Here is a 22,803-nt window from a genome sequence, read left to right on the forward strand (position 1 = left end):
GAACTGATGGACAAGTCCATGCACAGCGTGTTCTTTAAACACGTGCATGATCATGGCTTGTCCATCCAGCTGACGTTTTCCTTCTTAAAGTCAGCTGGCCTGATGTCCGAGACTGAAGGGTTCATATTTGCCTGCCAAGATGGTGTTATTAACACTCTTGAGTACCGTAGCAAGGTGTTCCAGGTGCAGCTACCGGACACTTCCTGTAGGAGGTGTAGACAACATCCGGAGACGCTTATGCATCTTTTGTCGGCATGTCCAGTGCTGGCGAGAGGTGCATATATCCAGCGTCACAATGCTGCCCTGAGAGTACTGTACTACTATCTTCGTCATTGCTACGGTATTGACGTGACACCAGTGCTGCCTTATCTGCCAGGAGATATTCCCCAGGTTGTTGAGAATGACAGTTGCAAAATTTATTGGAACATGCCATTTGCAACAACCCGGCGGATAGATCACAACAAACCTGATATTGTGCTCTTCGACAAGGCCACTCGTGATGTTTTATGTCATTGAGTTCTCGGCCCCTGCTGAATATAACATCTCAGCCAAAGAAGAGCACAAAAGACAAATATATCAGGACCTCCTGTTTGAAATTGGCAAACTTTACCCAGGTTACAGTGTCAAGCTTGTCGTCCTGATTGTTGGCGTCCTAGGAGGGATGAAACAGTCTTTTGTATCCTCACTTGCCAAAGTTCCAGCTTGTTCATCAAAAGCTGAGTTCTTGGCAGTTAGGATGCAGAAGGCTGTTTTACTTGGTTCTCTCCGTCTCTTAAGGGAAATGACTTTGGCCTGCTGTGATCACTAACCGCCTTGTTGTGCGGAGTGGTCCAGCAGTAACGGATGGAGCTCAGGCTGGGCCCTCGGAGAATCGGACTCCGGGGATAACCCCCTTGAGCATTTAATAACAAAATAATAATAATAATCAAATGATAATAAACAATATATATACAACAATATATACATAAAACCTTTATACACGTGTTTATGAGAGACGAGCCGCGACCTATGTACTTGGGACTCACGACGCGTTCCACGATAGACTAACCCCTACTCGATTCTAACGGACTTGTACCCTTCCCTCTATCTACAGAGTTAGGCCCTGTAGCCAAAAGAGTCACGGGAGACGTAGGGAATACCCACGATCTGTCCGCACCCACCTGAGTACTCCGACTGGGAAAGCCAATCCAGGAAATACCCCGCTTAGGTTTTGGTCAAGAGACGCGATAATGGAGATACGTCTGGAAATGCCTCGACGTAATCTCCAGCTACAACACGATAAAGAGGTACTACCTCGGTGAGCGTGATACCGCCCTCCTCGGCAACCTCATCTACTAGGGTGTATATTCGATCGTAGGGAATACCCACGACTAGAATATAAACGGACATTCGGTGGTCAAAAAGAGTGAAGGGATACTGGAGCACAATACCTGTTTCAGTCGATCCACGACACTCTGCCACTGTTCACCGAGAAACACCACACTTCACAGCTCAAGTTAGAATGACCAAACCGGCCGAAGAAATCGCTCTTAAGTACTTGGTGAGCCGCTCCACCTTGGGACGGCGCGAACTAAATTGCGACACCTAACGGCAGGTAGTGAATTAATTTTCGCTCTCTCTCTCTAACAGTGGCGCGCGCGCGCCAGCTCTTATCCCTACTCTTCTTGATCCTTCTTCTTCCCTTTCGTTCGGTACGCTCGTCTCTCTGGTCGCTCATGGCTCGTCTTTTTATCCTTCTCTCTCTTTTATTTAAAAATAGATAAAATATATATATTTCTTTTTCTCTCACAACGTTTAAAATAATAACTAAACTTTTATTAAATAATAGAAAATTACGTGCTCGCCACAACGTAAAGTTTATACAATTGACAAGGATTGATGGTTAACTAATTTTGATAATCCAAAAAATGGTTGATCCTCATTACTTGATTACTAATCATTAATTATCAATTAACCTATCCCTAGTATAAATAATCAAGTTTTCAGTCGATTCTAAGCAGTATCTGGCCAGTAACTGGCAAGTCTAGTCAAACTGACAAGTTATTAGCCAAAAATTCGATTTCATTTCTTCTATCAGAAAAAGAACGGGTTAGATATTTCAAAAAGTTGTAATTTTTTAATTTTTAACCAGTTCAGCTTTTTTGTTTTTTGGAGTAGATAATTTTTCTTCGAAAATTCTAGAATTCCTTTTTAAAATTAAATTATATTTAATAATGTACAATCATCTGTAAAATTGGTAGATTATTTGAAATTATTTAATGAAATTCCTTTCGCGAAACTAAACTAAATTGAGAAAATAATTTTAATATTTATTACGTGTTTGAATTTACGAAGAAATATAGAAATGATTGTTATGTTTTAGAATTGTTGTATTTGCAGTATTTTTCCACATTTTCTTTATAATTTAGATGTATTTCAGTTCTTCTTTATTTTTCTTGTACCCACGATGTCATACATACGATCGAAAAAAGAATTACACTCGGAACATGTGACATAAACGGTTTATAATGTAGAAAAACATGTTTTCCACGATTTCAAACTTTTTATTCTAATTCTACTCAAGCAAAATTCTTGAGGACAAAGTTAATCTTAGTCGACTCTACTAAATTGTCCATTCAGTGAAGACAAAAAAGAAACTGTTAATTGTTCAATATTAAAATTTAAATGTGCATTAAATTATCGAGGTATATAAAGCTTATCCAATGTTCAAGTCTAAGTTAGTAAATCAATATGTACAATATTTAAAAATAACTCGAAGAGAGAAATTTTGAATAACCAAAAACAGAGGACTTTTTATCAAAAATGTATTTTTTGATGTACCTTAAAATTATAAATTGATTAAATAAATGCTAAAAAAGCTTTTGCACAATTTTGTCTTAATTATTATCGTTGATATCATTCCATTACAATTAATATCTCTATAATAGATTTATCCATACATAGTGATTTGTTTAATTTCCGAATCGTGTATTGAAATTCACCACTGCATGTTATAATTCATTCCCACGCGAATTTATTATCTTTGTGTGTATGCTGGTACAATCTCGTGGATTCATCGACAGTTGAATATGTTTATTTATCCGAAATGTCCTCATATTAAATACAATTAAATACATATACATTTTAACTCAAATTAATTTTTTTTCATTATCAATGCTACCAAAGATTATCAATAAATTCAAGTTGATATTTTTATTCATGTTGAAAACTATTATTTAATTAATCAACATTGACAACTTAGACGGGTTAAATACATGTTAGTTGATTTTTCAAATGTAGCAACGTTCAGTTGATATTTTTCAACTTTATCCGGTGATCTACAGAATAATTATAGCAATCTAAAACAACCTATCCATACCCGGGTCAAATACTTCAACTCATTTAATTTAACAATCAAGCTTAAAAAGCATATTGAGCCTACAATGATAGTAAAAGAGCATAAGTAAGCCTTAAATGAATCTAATCAAGACTCAATGAGCATCAGATAATACTTATCGAATCTAAATTACACTTGATGCAAGATTGATCTATTAATATTTAAATAAATCCAAAAATGATGATTTCTTGAATAAATATTACACACGGAAAAAAAATTTTTTTTTTACTACCGTTAAATTCATTATAATCTAGGGACATAATAAGGCCCTTTTATTTATCTCCATTTTTGAAATTTGTTAAAAAAAGTCAAAAATTATCTTACCGACAAATTATTACGTCGTACCATGCATCCCACGATTACCGTGAATTTAACGGTAATTTTTAAAGAAAATTTCTTTCAGTGTATAAAAGTGGAAAATAAATACATATATCCAGTTTTTTTATGTTTAATTTTGTTTTAATAGAAAATTAGTAATATTAAAATATTAAAAACTATTTAAAAGTCAACAAATAATTTTAAGCATTAATAAAATGTGATTTCAATTTGATTTGTTTTGCTTGTGACTTATTGACTTTCAAGAAAAATCATTTGAGGCTCATTGTCATTCTTTTAGCACTTTTCCAGCTTAATATGCCTTTTTGAACTCAGTTAGGTGAGATTGAGGTTTACTAGGATTCTATCTTATCTTAAATATTTAAACGAGCAATTTATGTATATAGTATTCCATACTAAACCTGCCACTTTTTAAAATTGACCACTCCGATTTTTTTTTTCAAAATTTCATGTCTGTGAAGCTACTGAAGAATTTGTTTATAAATTTTTTTCTATTTTTCTTTTTTAATGAAACCATTTTTTTTAAATCCGATATTTTCTTTCATGCAAGTAGATATTTCGACTAGCGCTGTAACAAAATAACCGCGGACCAAATAACCGCAAACAAAACAACGTCAAAATTATTAGAGACATTAAAAAGCAACACATAAGCTTGTTATCGTGCTATGCATTTTTTTTCACGGATTTTGTGTGTTTATTTGGAAATTGACTTACTATTCTATTTTTTCTAGTTTTCTTGATTACCTTTTGTCTGCGGTTATTTTGCCCTAAGTTATTTTATCTACGGTTATTTTGACACGGTTATGGAGTCGCGGCACCATTTCGACTTGGATACTGAATAGAAAAAATGGTTGCAATATTTATATTTGAGGTTAATATTCTTGTGTTTATCATTTATTTTATAAACGCACTCAATTAACTATGAAACAAGTATATATGATATAGTTTTGACTTTATAAATTGACTGATAAAGTTGAAAAACGTCAATAATACATTGGAAACTTTTGAAAATTAAATATCTGATTGTTCAAATTGTATAATTTTCGAATGCTGATTAGTTAGTATTTTTAATAGATAACACATATACGTCTAGAAACTAATGAATATACTGACATAGAGTCATCTACATAGGTAAGCATCAATAGAAAAAAAGTATTGCGAAAGTGATGTCGATAGTGCAAGACATCACATATCCACTTATGTAATCTCAAATTCATTGAACAACCTCTACCCAAATAAAAGAGAACATACCATGGAATCGCTGTATAGGATACGTATGAATATTTTATCTCTGTTGGCACTTATTTTTTTTTTTTTATTACACTCGGTAAAATATACGACTTCCATATAACCCCATGTGACAGTTTAGCATGCATGTATGTACAATGCACATGGATCGAAATCACTGAAGATATCATACTGTTGACGAATGTAAAAATAGAATAACACGTACTCGACGACATGGTTCTTCACACGGAATACCGTGCACAACTGAATTTCGCATGTGACTATGCAAGTTACAAGTTATATTTTTTTACATCTGTTGTAAACTAACGAGTAATAATTTAAACGTCGTTACGGAAACAAAATCCCAATATTATTTCGTGGACTCGCTTGGATTTATTAAAAAAATTTTAAGTTATAAATATCCGTATGATCGATGGATTTGGAAGAAAATAAATAAAAATGTCAATATGTCTTTCCTTTGGGAAATGTTTTTTTGTACAACAAGCAAGATTCCAGATGTTCTAACAACTGACCTCATTTTTCCTTCAGCAATCAAAAAAAAAAAAAAAGGAAATGCGCATAAATTTTCTTAGAGTTTTCTCGAGTACTGACTATCGAGGATAATCGAACATTTGCAACTCTTGCAATGTAATGTCGAATGACTTGAGGGTAAAAATAAAAGTCATTTGTTGACCTGATTTTAATTTTTCTACTTAATCATTTTTATATTATACGTTATCTGTAATATGTTCTCTTTGCTTTCATTCCGAACTGTCTTTTTTACAATTGAAATGATGATTATAGATATTTATACAAGCAAAAAAACATTGAAGAAAAAACTCATACCTCCTGGCAACTGATGGCCTCTATTTTCAGACTAATCTATATTTTCTTATTCAGACGCAAGACATACTTTTTCCATTGATTTATAGCTTTATGAAAATACTAAAAAACAAAAATTTGGTATCATTTCACGGTATTGTATTTTTGAAATTATTTATCATTTCATTTCAAATTTCATCCTTTTTTTCTTGATTTTTTTTTAAAGTTTGACCTACACTCTCGTCTACGTCTTTATTTCATACGCTTCTTTTTCTTTTTTCTACTTCATTTAAACAGTACTTTCTTAAGTCAACTGTCTTTCTTCATATTCGCTTGATTCTACATTCACAGAATGTCTGCAAGTCTCTGATTTTGTGTTGCATACGTGAACGGTTAGACTTTGCCTAAAGAAAATGTAAGAAGAAATTGAATGGATAAAAAGTGTAAATTTGAAATTTTTAACGCTTTTAAAATAAAATTTTATTTATTTTTAAATTTATACGTGCTGTTTGTGATAATTTATACATGAGCAAAATTTAAAAATACAGTTTCAAATAATATTTTTATTAATAGTATCTTTAAATATTATTTATATCATTCGATTTAAAATTACACAGAGTAAAAAAATATTGCTACTGGAGCCATATTCTAAATCATTACTTGTAAATCGCTACTACAGCAATACTGCATAGCTCTGGTAGCAATGGTTTAAATTCAAATGGCTAGAAGAGCTATACTACAACGATTTCTCTACCGCGCCCTCGAACATAACCACATCCACTCATTCCAATATCGAACAATTCAATAATAATATTTGTACATAATGATTTCATAATTATTTATAATCAATTATTATAGTTATCACCAATAAGTATAATTGTTGTATAATTATAATATATTTATTTTTCCGTCTATTATCATTATTTAGATTTATTTATCTTTTTTAGTATTGGCTCTAAAAAGCTGAATAATTATCAGTAACTAATAATCGCACGACTCATGATGCGAAGCATCAGAGAGTGCTTTACAATCAAAAAATTTGTTTTGCTTCAGTTTCATAACTATTTATTTAATTACACAACTGGTAATCCACGGAGTCAAATCAATTTCCACATCATTCGGTTGATAATTTAAGTTAAGATAATTTATAGACCGGGTAGCTCAAATCGTAGAGTAGCCGACATGTCATCGGAAGGTTCTGGGTTCGAATCTCAGTCCGAGCTATCTGAATTTTTTCTCTCATATTCTATACACTCTCATTAAGAAGATCCTCTTAATCCTTTCTCAATCCTTTTCTACCAAAATATCCTGTTACGTGAATGTTGGAACGCTTCACGTAACAATTAACCGTAACTCCTATTCTTTCCCGCTTCACAGCATTATTTTCGATGCAATATTCGATTAAGGGGTTATTAATTATTAAAAGAGGTTAATTCTGTCAGTAGTAAAAATCAATTTAAGATAATGGAACCAAAAAAAAATTTCAAAATAGTTAAAAGAGAAAATCCCTGTCAATCAGCACATTTTTCGTTTGAAACATGATAATTTGCGTAAAAATTGACGAATTCAATCAGTTTTTTTTTAATTAGTTTGAGATCCACTTAGTGAAGATTGGTATTGCAAATGGTCATCTTACTTAGTGTTGTTTAACTGTTATTAATAAAAAATTAAAATAATAAAAAAAATACACACGAGTATTTGTATATCCGTATCCTTAAATGTTCTACCGACGAGCACAGCAGATGCTGGCGCACACTCAGTGCGCATGATCAGTTTAAAACACCGCGCGATATTTAAAATGAAAAAATAAAATATAAATTGTATTTGAAAGTAATAAAAAAAAATAACAAATTGCAAAAGTAATATTTAAATAGAAAAAAAAGTAAAGTAATATTTAAAATAAAATTTAAAAAAAAATATTTTTTCAGTACATTATCTCTATTTTTTTTTTTTTTATTTATCCAACGAATGAGCATTATGAGTCGTCCACTTTTGGATGTGCCAAACTTTTTTTAATTGCTCTTATTCTATCGGAAAATGAATCTTCAGAAAAAATATTTCAAGTAAAATAACAAAAAAGTGTCATATTATTACGGTAAAAAAGACTAATAAGAAAAGCATAAAGTGTAAAAAGACTAGACAATATTATAGTGTCACAGGCTACACAACGAAGGTTGAGGCTAAATGCAGCAAACTCGATTCCCACTTCCATATTTCTAGCCTGCACCGAACCGGAAGATACATCTAGATAAATGCGGCGAAACGTGCCTCGGCGTTTCCGCCTGCAAAAGTTTCGACCGCAATGGAGACTTGAGGCATCGAGCTCTAGGTCAACATTTTACTTACGAAGATTTACCACCCGGCACCCTTCTCTTCCCAATAACATCACTCTACCTTTTATTCTTCGTTTATCTTCTCCTGTTTGGATAAATACCTCTTAAAATTATTCCAAACGAAATAAAAGTGTAAAATTTTATCCACCGTTCAAGCTATAAATTTATTTTAAAAACTATGAGTAAAAATAAAATGAATTATAATGTTTGTTACATTTAAATCAAACATTAATTTTTATTTGATGGTGAAAAAATAACAGAAAATAAAATTTTAAAAATTGCAAGAAGGTAAATTCATACGTCGCTTTTATTTAGATAAAATTGTTCGTTTCTTTTAATGCCAACACAACCGAAAAATGAGGAGCAACTGCTCTTGTAGCTTGCAGTGTAAGCACAATTTCTTTCCAGTCATAAAAAAAATTTTTTTTTTATAGAAAAAATAATAGTACATAGAATTTTATTTAATGTAGTAATCGAACAGAAAAAATAAAATAGTCCTCAAAAAAATTATTATCAATTCTTTTTTTTTTTTATCTTTATATAAATCAGTAGCGCAATTCATAACTCAATATCAACTGATAAAACTGTTTGAGGAACGTAATCATCGAGCAGCTTTAAAAACATACATTTTTTCATTAAAAAAAATAAATATAAATATATACATTTGATGTATGTTAACAAATATGACTACTAGTTGAAGTTTAATTAATAAATAAAAATTTACAGCAGAGGGGACGTTTCAGTTTTCACATGATAGAATCTAAAAAGAGTACATAAAAAAATTTACTCGTGGCACTTTAAATATAAATATTTAAAGCCTGATTGATTATATCGGACTGCTAAAAAAATGTGCCATTCTTTTGTCTCTGATATTTATTTTTTACTTTCATAGATGTTTATGTAATTCGACATTCATGCATCTGGCTATAAATTTTTCATAAAAATTTACTTCAAAGAATATGGAAGTGAAAAACAATTCACCTGATAAAACTTGAAAAAAGATTGTCATACTGAAAAAAAAATTCAGAAAAAATGTAAGATATTTCTGGACAGACTTTTTTTAACACTCTATAGCTGAAAACTTTTACGGTGTAAAAGTGATTTCTATTAGATTTAGCGTTAATTATTCCAAAACATTGGAGTTGCTAGATGCTCAATCTGCTGTGTGTGTGTGTGTGTGTGTTAAAGGGCGCGGTAAGAAGACCGTTGTAGTATATAGCTCTCCTAGCCATTTAAACCATTGCTACCAGAGCTAAGCAATATTGCTGTAGTAGCAATCTACAAGTAACTATCTAGTAGATAGCTTCAATAGCAATATTTTTTCTCTCTGTGTAGGTTTAAAACGCAAATATTTATTACAAAGCTGAACCATGAAATGATGGAACGCCAAACGACGTATTGCAACATCAACCACAATTTCAAAGAGCTAAACAACACAAAATAAAATCAATAGTTTTTGTAACTTATAACTTAAAATGTAACACGTGTTACTACTGTCAATGTGCAATACATTGGAGTATTGAATAAAGAAAGTTTATAAGACACTCAATTGTTGGATATAGAATTTCATGTATTTTCTATACACATCCGTAGTTTATTTGAGTTCATTGATTTCCTGCTGTGAGTTCTAGTTTTTAACCTATTATATTTGAGAAATGTTTTGTGGGGTTTAATTTTAGACATTAATTTAAAATAGTAAATTTTACTGTCATACCGACGAGTTACTGATAATTTTGATCTTTGAATACTTTGAATAAATTGCGAACCCTGAAAAAATATCTTTTATTATTCGAGTTGATTTAATTTTATCCTGCTTATTTAGAATCAACTTGTTCATTAAAAATTTATACTACATACGTTAGATAATTCAATTTTTGGAGTAGCTGGTTTATAAAGATTCATATTCAATATCACAAACGTGTTTGACGTTAATATTTTTATGAAAAATCTGAAATTCTATCAATCTTTTGGTTTTTGATTTCATTAATACTACAGTATTTGACAAAAATAAAAAAAATAAATAAATCTGTTTGGTAATGGTACAGTGGATCTTGTAATTTGAGAATTGAAATTCCTGCTATCTTCCAGCAGAAAACCGTGAAAAACATGATATTGAAGTTTTTTTTGTCTCCGACACTAAAAAATAGACGTTTTTGTATTGAAAAAATAAAAAAAAGTTATTGAAATAATACTTACTATATTTTATACAAGTATGTTTTGCATTAGAAAAAATATAGATGTTCTATGTTAGATTTTCTACATACATAATTATTAATTATGCTTTCAGTTTTATTTTGAAGTAGTTAACTTTATAAATAATATTTTGAATAATAATATATGATTGATTTCTTTTCAAATTAATATTTTATCTGGCATTGTTGTAACGGTTATCTTATCTATCAACTGTATATAATGCGACAAATTGTTTTTAACTTTCTTTTACGAAAATTAATAATTTTTAAAAATTTGAAAGCTATTGATTTCACTCCGACTTACGTAAACCGAGTTTCATCAGGTTCGTGATAGGTTCGAACACACAACTTTTTGCTATCAATTCATTACGCTGTTCACTTTGATCCAAGTTACATACCACGTTAACGAATGTTAAGAGTATATATAGACTAAGTCAGTACTGCTTGCGATCAAACACTTTGAGTTCGACGACAAATTAGCAATAAAATTTAATTAAAAGTTTACAAAATATTTAATAAAGTAGTAATTTTATAAATTTTTTAATCGATACATTAGACGAATTTCCAAAATCCGACATTTCGAAAATAGTTATAGTTTATGAAGATCTCATAAAAACATATTTTTTTAAAGTCAACTTAAAAATATCAACGAAGATATTGCTTAACAAACTTTTAATTTATCAATACGAAATTCAATGAGTACAGAATAAATTTTGGAAGTTGATTCGTTGGAAATATTTAAACTGATAAAAAATTGAATTAGCTGGGCAGACACATGTATATAGATAGACTTATATTATATAGGATTTCAGTTAGAATTAAGTGGAAACTAAATCCGGAGTAGTAACTCTCGAACAAATCGATCTGGATAAGCTTTACGTAGTAAGGTAAATGCTATTTTATCCGATTGAATTTACTCTAGTGTATACTCAATCAAAATTAATTCACAAACTCATCGTGAATTTATCAATTAAGTTAAACTGTTGATGAATTTTAGGTTTCAATGTTTTTTAATCTTAATAAAAAGACTAAAAAATCACGCCTGTATGTTATGCAATTTTGTAAATAGAATGTGTACCAATCATTTTATAGTTTGTATACACACCACGAAAGATGCGCATGCGTGCATACAACTCATACCAAATCCATCTCTCAATGCAAAATACAATCCAGTTTGGCTTGGGTTCTGTTGTTTGCATCCTGATTGAGGTATTGTGTGGGAATAAATTGACATTTCAACAGTATAGTTCCAGCTTTTGTACTAGGGCACGTTTCTCTTGGCCAGTGTACTCCTTTCGGGTCAGTTGAGGTTTAGATCATTCATACACAGATTATCAAGAATGGAAATATGAAATTTTTTTTAAATTATCATCACTATTTTTAATTTGAATGTTAATTATTGGTAAGTCGGGTACATAATATCTTAACCCATAAAATTTTTCTAACTTTCAAAGTTTATCAAAAACAGAATAATTGAAAAATGAAAGTTTCCTTAGTCAATTTTTCGAACAGAAAAAAATTGTTAAAAACTAACAATAATAATAATTATTGATTCAAAAATATTTTTTTAACTACATCATTAATTGACATCGTATTGTCAAACTCCATTTCAATTAAATTATCAATATAAGCGAAAAAAACAGTAATTATAGAATAGTTTTTTATTTCTTTTTTAACTTTCCGCTAACAAATTGAAAATTTTCAAAAATCGGGAAGTTATTGCTTTTACCACGTTTTTCTAAAATCGAGTTTTCCTCCGATCTCGACGTTTTAAGGTCCTAGAAACCTTTCCCTTAGATTTCTGACTCTAGTTCGAAAAATTCGAGTCGATCAATTTTGAGAAATCTCAAAAATTAAATTTCCAAAAATTCGTTTTTTTAAAATAACTTTTAAACCACTTTAGCGATCAATTTAAAAAACTAATCAGCTCTTAACGTCAATAAACCATGTCTATCGCCACCAGTCCGGTCAAAATCAGTTAGTTCGTTGGTGAGATATCGTTGTCGAAAAAAATTGAAAAAAATTTTTTTTTCAGAATTTCTATGGAATTTATGGTATAACTAATTTGTGCTCTAAAAGTTCTTAAAAAGCTCAAAAAACTGCGTTGAATGCTCGAAGAGTTCAAAAGCATAAAACAGTTATCTTTTAGGGCTCGAAGAGTTCAAAATGAACCAAAAATCATATTTTTGAGCTTGAAGAGCTCAAAAACAAAATAAATAAAATGTTGAACCCTTAGGTTTAGAGTTAGCGGGAAGTTGCAGGGATAGCCTTTAAGGTCAACCGTTTTCCTAATTTTTTTATCTGATAATCAATTCAATATTTTTTACATGCATAAATATTTTTATTTGAGTTTTCCTGTTGATATGTATGGAAAATATTACCAAATAAAAATGTAAAGTTAGTACAAAATTCTAATTAAATCATTGATATTTTGTTGTTGAAAATAGAGTGAACCCCATTTTTGAATAATTAATATTCAAATTCGAAATTTCATGACTTAGAACTCAATAAGAGTACTAATGTAAATATGTCGACAGTATCTTAAGAATCTCTTTCCAAATCCAATAAAAATACCAAGTGACCTTAGAAGAATCGAAAATATGGGAAAAGGTGCACATATTGTCCCATACGTATAGACGTAAACTCATTGTTTTTCTCTGTCTCACACCATATAAGACTTTTTCTTTTTCTCATTCTTCATTCTATTCGTTCTACTCAGTAATGCCGCACACGTCGAGATATCCCTAGAGTATTATACCTAAAGGCCTGGATACATAATCGATACTGTCTCTACCAAGACTCTAACATGACTGTGTTATGTTTATACCTATAGAAATGGTAAAATTGCGGCCTCGAATAAAACCTTATAACTTATATAACTTATAAGAAATTCAAACAAAGCCAAATGACATGAGGAGTAAGATAACATGGAATAATTTTTTCTTCAAATTCTGAATCTGTAATTTCGTTCAATATTTTTAGTTTATTTGAATACGAGACTACTATTTAAATAAGTCGATAATATTTGTTTGCAATGTAAAAATATGAGTGTTTATTTTTGACAGTGTTTCGTGTCGATAGTTATCTGCGAGAACGAGTGGAAGATACATCAAATTTAACGAAGAAGGTTCAAACCGTGAAGAAATCCTTACAATGATATGATGACGTACTCGAAAGCATAATTGAATTGCTATTGTGGTTGAAGCATTTATATTATTATTACCTTCTTTCTGGTTCGAGGGCGGCGACACACCCCCACGTGTGCGAGCAGGGCAAACGTGCAAGAAGTTGTTTATTCTTGTGCTATATTCTGTATAGTAGGCTTGACTCACACTGTGTTATATTCAAGATGTTGGATGTGATAACGAACTAATATGGGTTACCGCGCAATCTGCATAATAATGCCGAGTGTTATTGGCTCGAGGATTTCTCACTTCAACTGCATACAGATTCAAAATTACTCTGCACGAGATTCACCCCCCCCTCTCTCTCTCTCTCTCTCTCTCTCTCTCTCTCTCTCTCTCTTAAAATACGCAATAACATTACCGATGAAATTGTAAGCGCTTATTTTTAATTTAGAATTTATAACTCTTCTGCGTGTAATTAATTAGTTTAATTAGTAGAAACGTTTATTAATTATCTATACGTGGGGTATCCTTGACCAAATCACCGAGTTTCTTAAGTGACTCTTTTTAATTTTACTATTTTTTTAATATATATTATTACATACTAATAGCAACTCTTATACCAAGTTTTCCACTTCTATCACAACAAACCGTTAATGAATTATTTATTTTTTTAACTTTCAGATGAAAAATTTTTATTTTTAAAAGTAATTTCAGAAAAAAATGAAGAAAAATTAATCGAAATGGTTGGCTCATTTGAGAAAGCACCAATTAAAAATAAGCTTCGCATAATTTACATACATTTCTGGTTCAATGATTCTATTGTAATAACTTAATTGCTAAAATCATTCAAATTTATCTTAAAATAAAATCAAAATCATTTCTTCAATTTCAATTGTATTGAAACTTTTAAGGTCAAGCTCTAAAATTCAATTTTCAACGGTTCTACACAATTACTCTTATTGATTCCATCTTAATGGAATTCATCTATTCTGTAAGCGGGTGTATAGCACCTGACCTCAAAACGAATCCCGCTGACATGAGTATTTTCGTGTTTTCCCACAATTTATAAGACAAAACAATAGAGAGTTCTTTAGTATCACTGAATTTTTTTGTTTTTTGTCTGCAATTATTCTTAGTATTTTATACTATAAATTAAAAATGGGCAGTCGTGAATGAATTTTCAAAACCTTGATTTTTTTAATTACTCTCTGGAGAAATTTTAAAATGAATTATTACAAAAGTATTCACAAATTACACCGGAACACAAAAAAAAAGTTGTCGGTACTTGTGACCGTACCCTACTTCCGGACATTCGTACCTTCTTTTTACATGCTATTTAGTACAGATTTAAAAATTTTGTCAATTTTTCAATTTTAGGATCATATTCCATCCATAAAAATATACCCAAGTTATTAACAATCGTATGTATAATAGATTTTTTTCTCATATTTATAACTGCAATTTTTTCTGGTTTTTTGAGATTTGTTTTAACTTTGAAATATTAACGAGACAAAAAACTTCAGATTCAAATTCAGTGGAACAAAATACATCAAAATCATACTCAATCTGAATCCAAAAAACCTTTTTTATCTCGATAATTTCGATTTTTCATGATTTATTTCAATTATTTTGGGTTTTTCGCTATTTTTTCAAATTTTGACGACTCAGCAAGCTTGTTAAATTTCAGATTCAGTAAATTGAAAAACATAAAGATCAAGGTCCACAAAAATTTTTTTATCGGTGTGACTGTAGTTTTTCGCAATTTTTTTTTTGGGTTTTTGCATTTTACTCAAAATTGGAGGGTGACCAGGCCAAATGGACGTCAAATTCGGATTCAGCGGGTCAAAATACTCTTACTTGAGTGGGTCCGGTTAAAAGTACAGACAATATTGGTCATTTCGAAGCTGTTGCTATTTGATTTTGAAAAACATGGTAAAACTGGCTAAATTCTTTGGGTTCATGTAAAAACGTTAAATATAGTGAGAATCAAGTCAAACATAGGAAGCGTTTACTGTAGATACTATACTTACAATACGACGCCTTTTCTCTGGATAGACATGAGTAGGGAGGCTACGAAGTACCCTACAAAGAGGAGGCCCGAAATTTAAGGAACACTCTATAATGTATTTTATTTCCTTCATTTGCACGTTAAATCATATAGATGGACCCGTTTGTTTCTTTATAATATTACTTTTTCGTTTCATCGAGTTTCAAATCACAACGGAACTCACGAAGTTTTACAGAATCCATTGATCAGGTTATTTTTATTTTTAATTAATTTCTTCATCGTGTTTTTAAGATGGCTTACGTCTTATGTCTTACTCCAATACTGATCTGCGACAGGGCGAATATTAGAACTAAAATAATTTTTCAGCATTCGCTGGGATTTAAATCCACGTTTGACCAGAATGAGGGACGAGAAGTTTTAAATTTGGCCCTCAAACTACTCGGCTATCATTCCTGGTTGTTATTATTCAGCTAAAAGCTTTGAAAAACGAAATTCAACTTCTCTTTTATATGAATAGGTTATACAATAAAAAAAAAAGTTTTATTTTGAATTCATCAGTCAGCTTTAGTATAAATATTTTTAAGAAAGTTGAAAATAACATTTACACCAATTTGAACACTGCCATGTTTAGTTCATTCTGAAAACAAATAAGTTAGTTTGTAGACACTCTCAGTATTTTACCATCTAATCATCAATTTTAATTGAGTTGGACCGTACTTCGCAAATATTTATCAATCACTGTGCTAGCAATCATATTCCAACTTTAACTGAGTTCAAAATGCAATGACACACGGAGAGAATTTTATGTTAACGGTAACCATCTCTATTTTGTAGCTTCTACTATCCAGTATAGTTACTAACTTTTCCAAAGTTAAAATGATCAATACAACTATATGGCGATTGTGATTAGCACAATCACTGGATGTTAATTCCCACAATTATGATTATACGGTTTATTATCTAGATGGTAACTTTTATCATCGGAGATAGTTAAAATCATCATGATTGTAATCATATAAATACACGGAAAAAAGAAAACTCGAAAAATTACAGTATATAATGCAACGTGGCGCTTCGTGATGAAAACTGGAAAAATTACAATTTCAAATGTAATTATTACAGATTATATAAGAATTACATTATAGAGTGAAATATTTACATTGAAAGCTCTGAATATGAAATTAAAAAATTGAATTTAAAAAAATGCTATTTCAAACTGTAATTTTTCTAGTTTTGATTACGACGGGACCGATTTTACATTTTATACTGTAATTTTTCGAATTTTTTTTTTTCCGTGTACTACATAGGAAGTATAAAAAATTAAATTTTCTCGATTTTACAGTCCAAGCATAATAAAATTCTAATGTTGTTAATATTATCGTCCATAATTATCAAAAATTATTTGTACATCAGAAATGTGGACAAAATAGGATCATAATAACAAATAACATTATTATTTCTGCGACGTTTCGATCATTTATTAGATTTTCCTTAGGCATCTGAAAATACACATGTTAATAACCAACAAAATGACATAATAATCGCTACAATTACAATATTTACCATAATACGAATTACAACAATTAATATCTTACATTGAAAAGTTGTCTTTGTCATATAAATAGTCACAAAATTAACAAAATTAATAGATTTGATATTATGATCCTTAGGGTGATTCAAAAAAAAAGAATATTTTTTTTTTCGTTTGGTACTCTGAAAAATAGGTTCCTAGACACCTCTAAGAAAGCCTCTCCAAGCATGAGTTCTTAATTGTAAGGGGAAGGTCCTCCTTCTTACAGTTTTCTATTTTTTCTTATTATCAGATAGAAAAATTTATATCTCGCTTCCAACTACTTGAAAAAATATCTTGTTCCTTAGATTTTGTAGGAAATTGAATGCTCTACAAAAAAGGTCTCTTACGATTTTTTCGTAAACCCAACCGTTTAAAAGATATTAACGGTTAAAGTTTGATTATTTTTGGGAAAATTTTTTATTTCTTATGAATTTTATAACTCAATGAAAAAAATCATTATGAATGATGAAACTCATAGTTTTGTAGGAAATTTACTGCTCTATAAAAATGGTCTCTTATGATTTTTCGATCAAGTTGAGCGTTTACGAGATATTCATCGTCAAACATCAATGCATATCAATTTTTCTAGTTTTTGATCAATAATTCGAAAAATTTCAATTTATTCTGTGAGTTTCAAGGAAATTTAGACAAATTTGAGTTTTTATTATAAAAGCAACTCCTATAGATGTTTTCTGTTCAAAAATTCATTTGAAAGTTTTTATTCTAATAATATTTTTTTAATTTTATCTTTAATAATTTAAAATCTTAATCGCGTTGTCATTTATTATTATGAAATTTGTTCAGTGCGTATTTTTAAATTGTTTTTCACAAAATATACATAAAATTTTCGTTCGAGGGGATTTTTGTTTTGAATTCCATTTCTTCTTCTGTTTGTCTTCTGAAACTAACGCCATCTATGTTTTTTACTCTCAACTATCTTCAGTATCTACCCATTTAATACCGTATTTTCAGTGTTCCTAAAACTGATCATCTTGAATACGTAATAAAATAATTCATTTTAAATAAGTCTTATAATCATCACATAAATTTATTTATCATCAATTAACCTACAATGAATAAAGAAATACGTTTTATCGGAATACCTCTACAAAGAATTTCGGAACGTAAGTTACCAAAAGTGAAAGAGGTTATGCGTGTGTTTTTCTACCAACTTAAAATTTTAAAGTATTCAATCAAACAAAGTGCTAAAAATTCAGTTGACCAAGTTATTGAACTGTGGAGAAAAAATCAGATTCCAACTAGTGGAGCTCCTAATGCAGTCAAAAAATTTCTTCGCTATCACAGTCAATGGTTAAAATTACAAAAAAATTTCGATAAAAAGAATTCAGCGCAAAACCAAAAGGAAATGAAATTTCAAACTGATCTTGAACAATTATTCGACATTGTGAGCGAAAAATCCTTAAAAGTGCTTGATGATAATATTAGAAAGTTGTATTTGGATCAAAAATTCGGTACCCATAAAGAGATTCTTTCTAATAATGTACCTGTATCAAACTTAACCACAACTATAATGGGAATAGATGAGAGTAGTAAGTATCTGAGATATTTAATTATTATAAAGTCAGGTAGTAGTGTAACTTTTCATAGATGACTAGATGACATTTGACTAGACAATTTTTGGAGTCCTTTCTTAATTATTTGTCATCAAAATGAATAAATTCTATACATTTTCTTCGTTTAATTTATAAAACAGATCTTATTCCAGACTTAGATCAACCGTCTACCAGTCATGCGATTGTTCCAAGTGAAAAATCAGAGTCGTTCTCTACGTATACATTAAGTGGAGTTAAAAATTTTGGATCTGATTCAGAGTATGAACTCCAATTCCGACAAAACGAGCAAAACTTGATGTCTTAACTCCTGAAGTCATTTTTGGACTCGACCGAGCTAATGTCAGCAGTAGAAATGCGATGTTTATTATTGCTCCGGTTTTACTAGCAGTAGGTATTAAAATTGAAGATACAACGCTCAGTTATAGTTCAATTCAACGAGCTCGTATGCTTCAAAGAGAAGACATTGCTAAAGGACTTAATGACAACTTTAAGACACACGATAAATACGTTGTGCATTGGGACGGAAAAATGCTGAATGACCTTGTTGGATCAAAATCTGTGGAACGGCTACCAGTTATTTTAACTGCATTTGGTACCGAACAATTACTTGGGGTTCCAAAAATGAATTCTGGGACGGCAGACAATCAAACATCAGCCATTTTATCGACATTGAGTGAATGGGGTATTACTAATTATGTTAAGGCGATGTGTTTTGACACGACGGCAGTTAATACAGGTAACTTATCAATGATAATTTAATCTAAAAATATTTAATTATTAACGTTCTAGTTTAATTTTTATTGCTTACTGAATTTCACTTTTGAAATTATTGAGAATTATTTACTCATTTGGATTTTAAATATAATCTACAATTTGTTGAAAATATTAAATTTAACGATAGTTATCTATTTTCTTTATACAGGAATTCATAACGGTACATGTAAGGCAATTGAAAAGACTTTGGGAAGAGAGTTAATCTGGTTACCATGTCGTCACCACATTTTTGAGATCATATTGAGAAGTGCATTTGAAGTATATTGGCCTGTGTCATCTGGGCCAAACGTACCAATGTTCGGAAGATTTAAAAAATCATGGGATGAAATAAATAAAACTAATTATAAATCTGGAATTGAAGATACTGTTGTTGCTGATATCATTTTGGATAAAAAAATGAAATATCTAGTTTAATTGCACAATCCTTACAGGTATGATTTAACTGCGATTTTAAGAAAAAAATTTTCTTGTTTCTGACAAATTTTTAATTGTTTTTGATAGTTACTACAACCCCGAGATGACTATAAAGAATTGTTGGAATTGTCGTTGATTTTCCTTGGAGAAATGCCTCAAGAAGAAATTTTTTCAAACGTCCTGGTGCAATTCATCATGCTAGGTGGATGGCGAAGGCAATTTACAGTTTAAAAATGTTTCTATTCAGAAATGAATTTAAACTTTCTAATAAAGAATTGGACGGTCTTCGGCAAATTTGTATATTTATAGTTACACTGTATTTAAAAGGTTGGTTTTCATCAACTTCTGCAACAACTGCTGCTAATCATGACTTGCAGTTTTTGAAAAATTTATTCGAGTACAAAAATATCAATTCATTGATTTCTTCAGCAACTTGTGAAAAATGATTTTGCATTTATGGTATTTAAGTGATGAACTTGCCATTTTATCATTATTTGACGATACCGTTTCATTGGAAGTAAAAAAATATTGTTGGAGCTGTTAATACTCGTAACGGTACAGATTCTAAAGCTAAAAAATTTATAATTGATAAAAACGATTTGAATTCATTAACGCAAAAAGTCTGAGTGACTTTGTTTCTAAAAAGTCTTTAAATCTCTTTAAAATCTTTGATTTACCATATGACTTCCTTGATAAAGATATTGAATCGTGGCCTACTAATGACAGTTACATTGAAAATAAAGAATACTTTAACCAATTGAAAGTTGTTAATGATTCAGCAGAACGAGATGTTGCATTAGTTAGTGAGTATAATCAATGCTTGACAAAAATGAAGAGCAATTCCAATACTTATTGCAAATTATCAAAGAACATCGAAAAAACTACCCAAACTGCAATAGAGGAAATTATTTACAGTAAAAGTGTACCGTTATGTTGAAAATATTGAAAATTATATGGCAGTTGATAATTAAATAAATAAATTCTTCGATAAAAAAGTGAAACACATGTGAAACACACTAAATTGAATTATATATTTAAAAAAATGCACTAATTTTTTGTTTTAATGTAATCAAACATGTCCAAGACTAAAAAAACTAATTAAAAAAATAGTTCATAACATATTTCTATTCATAGAAACTCAAATTTGTCTAAATTTCCTTGAAACTCACAGAATAAATTGAAATTTTTCGAATTATTGATCAAAAACTAGAAAAATTGATATGCATTGATGTTTGACGATGAATATCTCGTAAACGCTCAACTTGATCGAAAAATTATAAGAGACCATTTTTATAGAGCAGTAAATTTCCTACAAAACTATGAGTTTCATCATTCATAATGATTTTTTTTCATTGAGTTATAAAATTCATAAGAAATAAAAAATTTTCCCAAAAATAATCAAACTTTAACCGTTAATATCTTTTAAACGGTTGGGTTTACGAAAAAAATCGTAAGAGACCTTTTTGTAGAGCATTCAATTTCCTACAAAATCTAAGGAACAAGATATTTTTTCAAGTAGTTGGAAGCGAGATATAAATTTTTCTATCTGATAATAAGAAAAAATAGAAAACTGTAAGAAGGAGGACCTTCCCGTTACAATTAAGAACTCATGCTTGGAGAGGCTTTCTTAGAGGTGTCTAGGAACCTATTTTTCAGAGTACCAAACGAAAAAAAAAATATTCTTTTTTTTTGAATCACCCTAATGATCCTATCTTGTTCAGATTCCTGATAAACAAATAATTATAACATTCTAATGTTTGACATGAGAGTGAATACTGAAAAAAGTATGTCTATATTATTAAGAGAATAACAACAATTTTGTCTCCAAGATAGTCATATGATAAAATCAGTTTTATTTTAGTGAAATTTAGCGTCATTGCGAAGGTCTTGACTTGAATTTGCGTCTTTTCAAGGTTTCATATCATTCTCATCGATAGTTAATTTCGACTTGTTTTAAATTTCAAATTTTCGACTTTTACAAGCCTGTCAGCACAGTTAAGGATCTAGCTATTATTTTCACAATGACGGTAGTAATATAGATTAATAGAAAAACACAATCGGAGGCTACTTTAAAAATGAACCTGAAAAATTAATCCTCTTCCCTTTTTCTGTATGAGTTTGTCTTTAGTAAAAGAAAAAGATTTGGCAATGTTAAAAAAAACAAATGACAAAAAAATGCGTCGTTTACTGTAATGTCAAATTAGTTGTATACGTTTAAAATACCCCTGTGCTTTATTAAACGACATTTAGTTCACAGCAGATGGTATACATGTAGGTAGTTTAAAAGTGTATCTATACAGTGTACAACATATAAAGCAAGATGAGAAGTGACTATACTACAGTGAAAGCGCTGGAAGTAGAAGTAGAGAATCACCGTAGTGCGGGATACGAATCATGATTTTCCTACTTCCTACTGTACTACCAAGCACTACACTACAGAGTAAAGCTCATCGTGTTGATGGTTAAAGTGGAAGCCCCAAGCGTGAACGCCGCCAACTCCACAGTTGGGTATGCACTGGTGCATATAGTCGCTTATTTTGTGACAGTAGTGATAAAATTGACCAGATTTAATGTTATTCAAAAACTTTCTACTTTATCGCTTAACATGTACTTGCAGAAATATATATATTTTGCAAAAATAACGAGATTTTTAGTTTAGTCAAAAAAAATTGTGTCCTTCAGCTGCCAAATTTCAGGTTCTAATTTTTCAAAATGAATCGATTGATCGATTGACTTCAAGTTTATAACTATGTGAAGCTTTGTGATTACGACAAAGTTGATTAAAATCGGTTGATTCATTTAAATGATATTATATGACAAAAACTTTCTTCAATTTTACCTAATAGCGATATCTTATGGTCGAATCGACCATTTCCAACGAATCTCACAACAATTGAAAAAAGTTTATTGAGATTAAAATCTTATTCATTTAAAAATCTGTCGGGCTCAAGCTCATGCTTTGTATCTCATAAATGATTTGGAAAATAGCAAAAAAAATTTTATAAGATGTTTTTACTATGGGTAAAAACGACTAAGCATTTTTAAT

At 30.2% G+C, this 22,803-nt stretch overlaps 2 protein-coding genes across 3 annotated transcripts in view; both read left to right on the forward strand.

The window, feature by feature from the left end:
* Nolo (ADAMTS-like no long nerve cord) overlaps positions 1 to 22,803 on the forward strand; it is a 163,575-nt gene that overhangs the window by 20,719 nt on the left and 120,053 nt on the right. The window lies entirely within an intron of this gene.
* Positions 18,866 to 19,757, forward strand: LOC141527622 (uncharacterized). Its single transcript, XM_074243192.1, has 2 exons — positions 18,866 to 19,305; positions 19,492 to 19,757. The coding sequence occupies exons 1-2, from the start codon at positions 18,927 to 18,929 to the stop codon at positions 19,755 to 19,757; spliced, it is 645 nt and encodes a 214-aa protein (XP_074099293.1). The 5' UTR covers positions 18,866 to 18,926.

This window comes from Cotesia typhae, unplaced genomic scaffold, assembly GCF_013202065.1.
Source record: "Cotesia typhae breed Kobodo isofemale line unplaced genomic scaffold, CoteBio_Ctyphae contig_4, whole genome shotgun sequence".
NCBI lineage: Eukaryota > Metazoa > Arthropoda > Insecta > Hymenoptera > Braconidae > Cotesia > Cotesia typhae.

Coding starts and splice junctions, on each gene's coding strand:
- LOC141527622 (XM_074243192.1), top strand. CDS start 18,927: ATGTTTATTATTGCTCCGGTTTTACTAGCAGTAGGTATTAAAATTGAA. Junction 19,306..19,491: donor CACGACGGCAGTTAATACAG/GTAACTTATCAA, acceptor TTCTTTATACAG/GAATTCATAACGGTACATGT.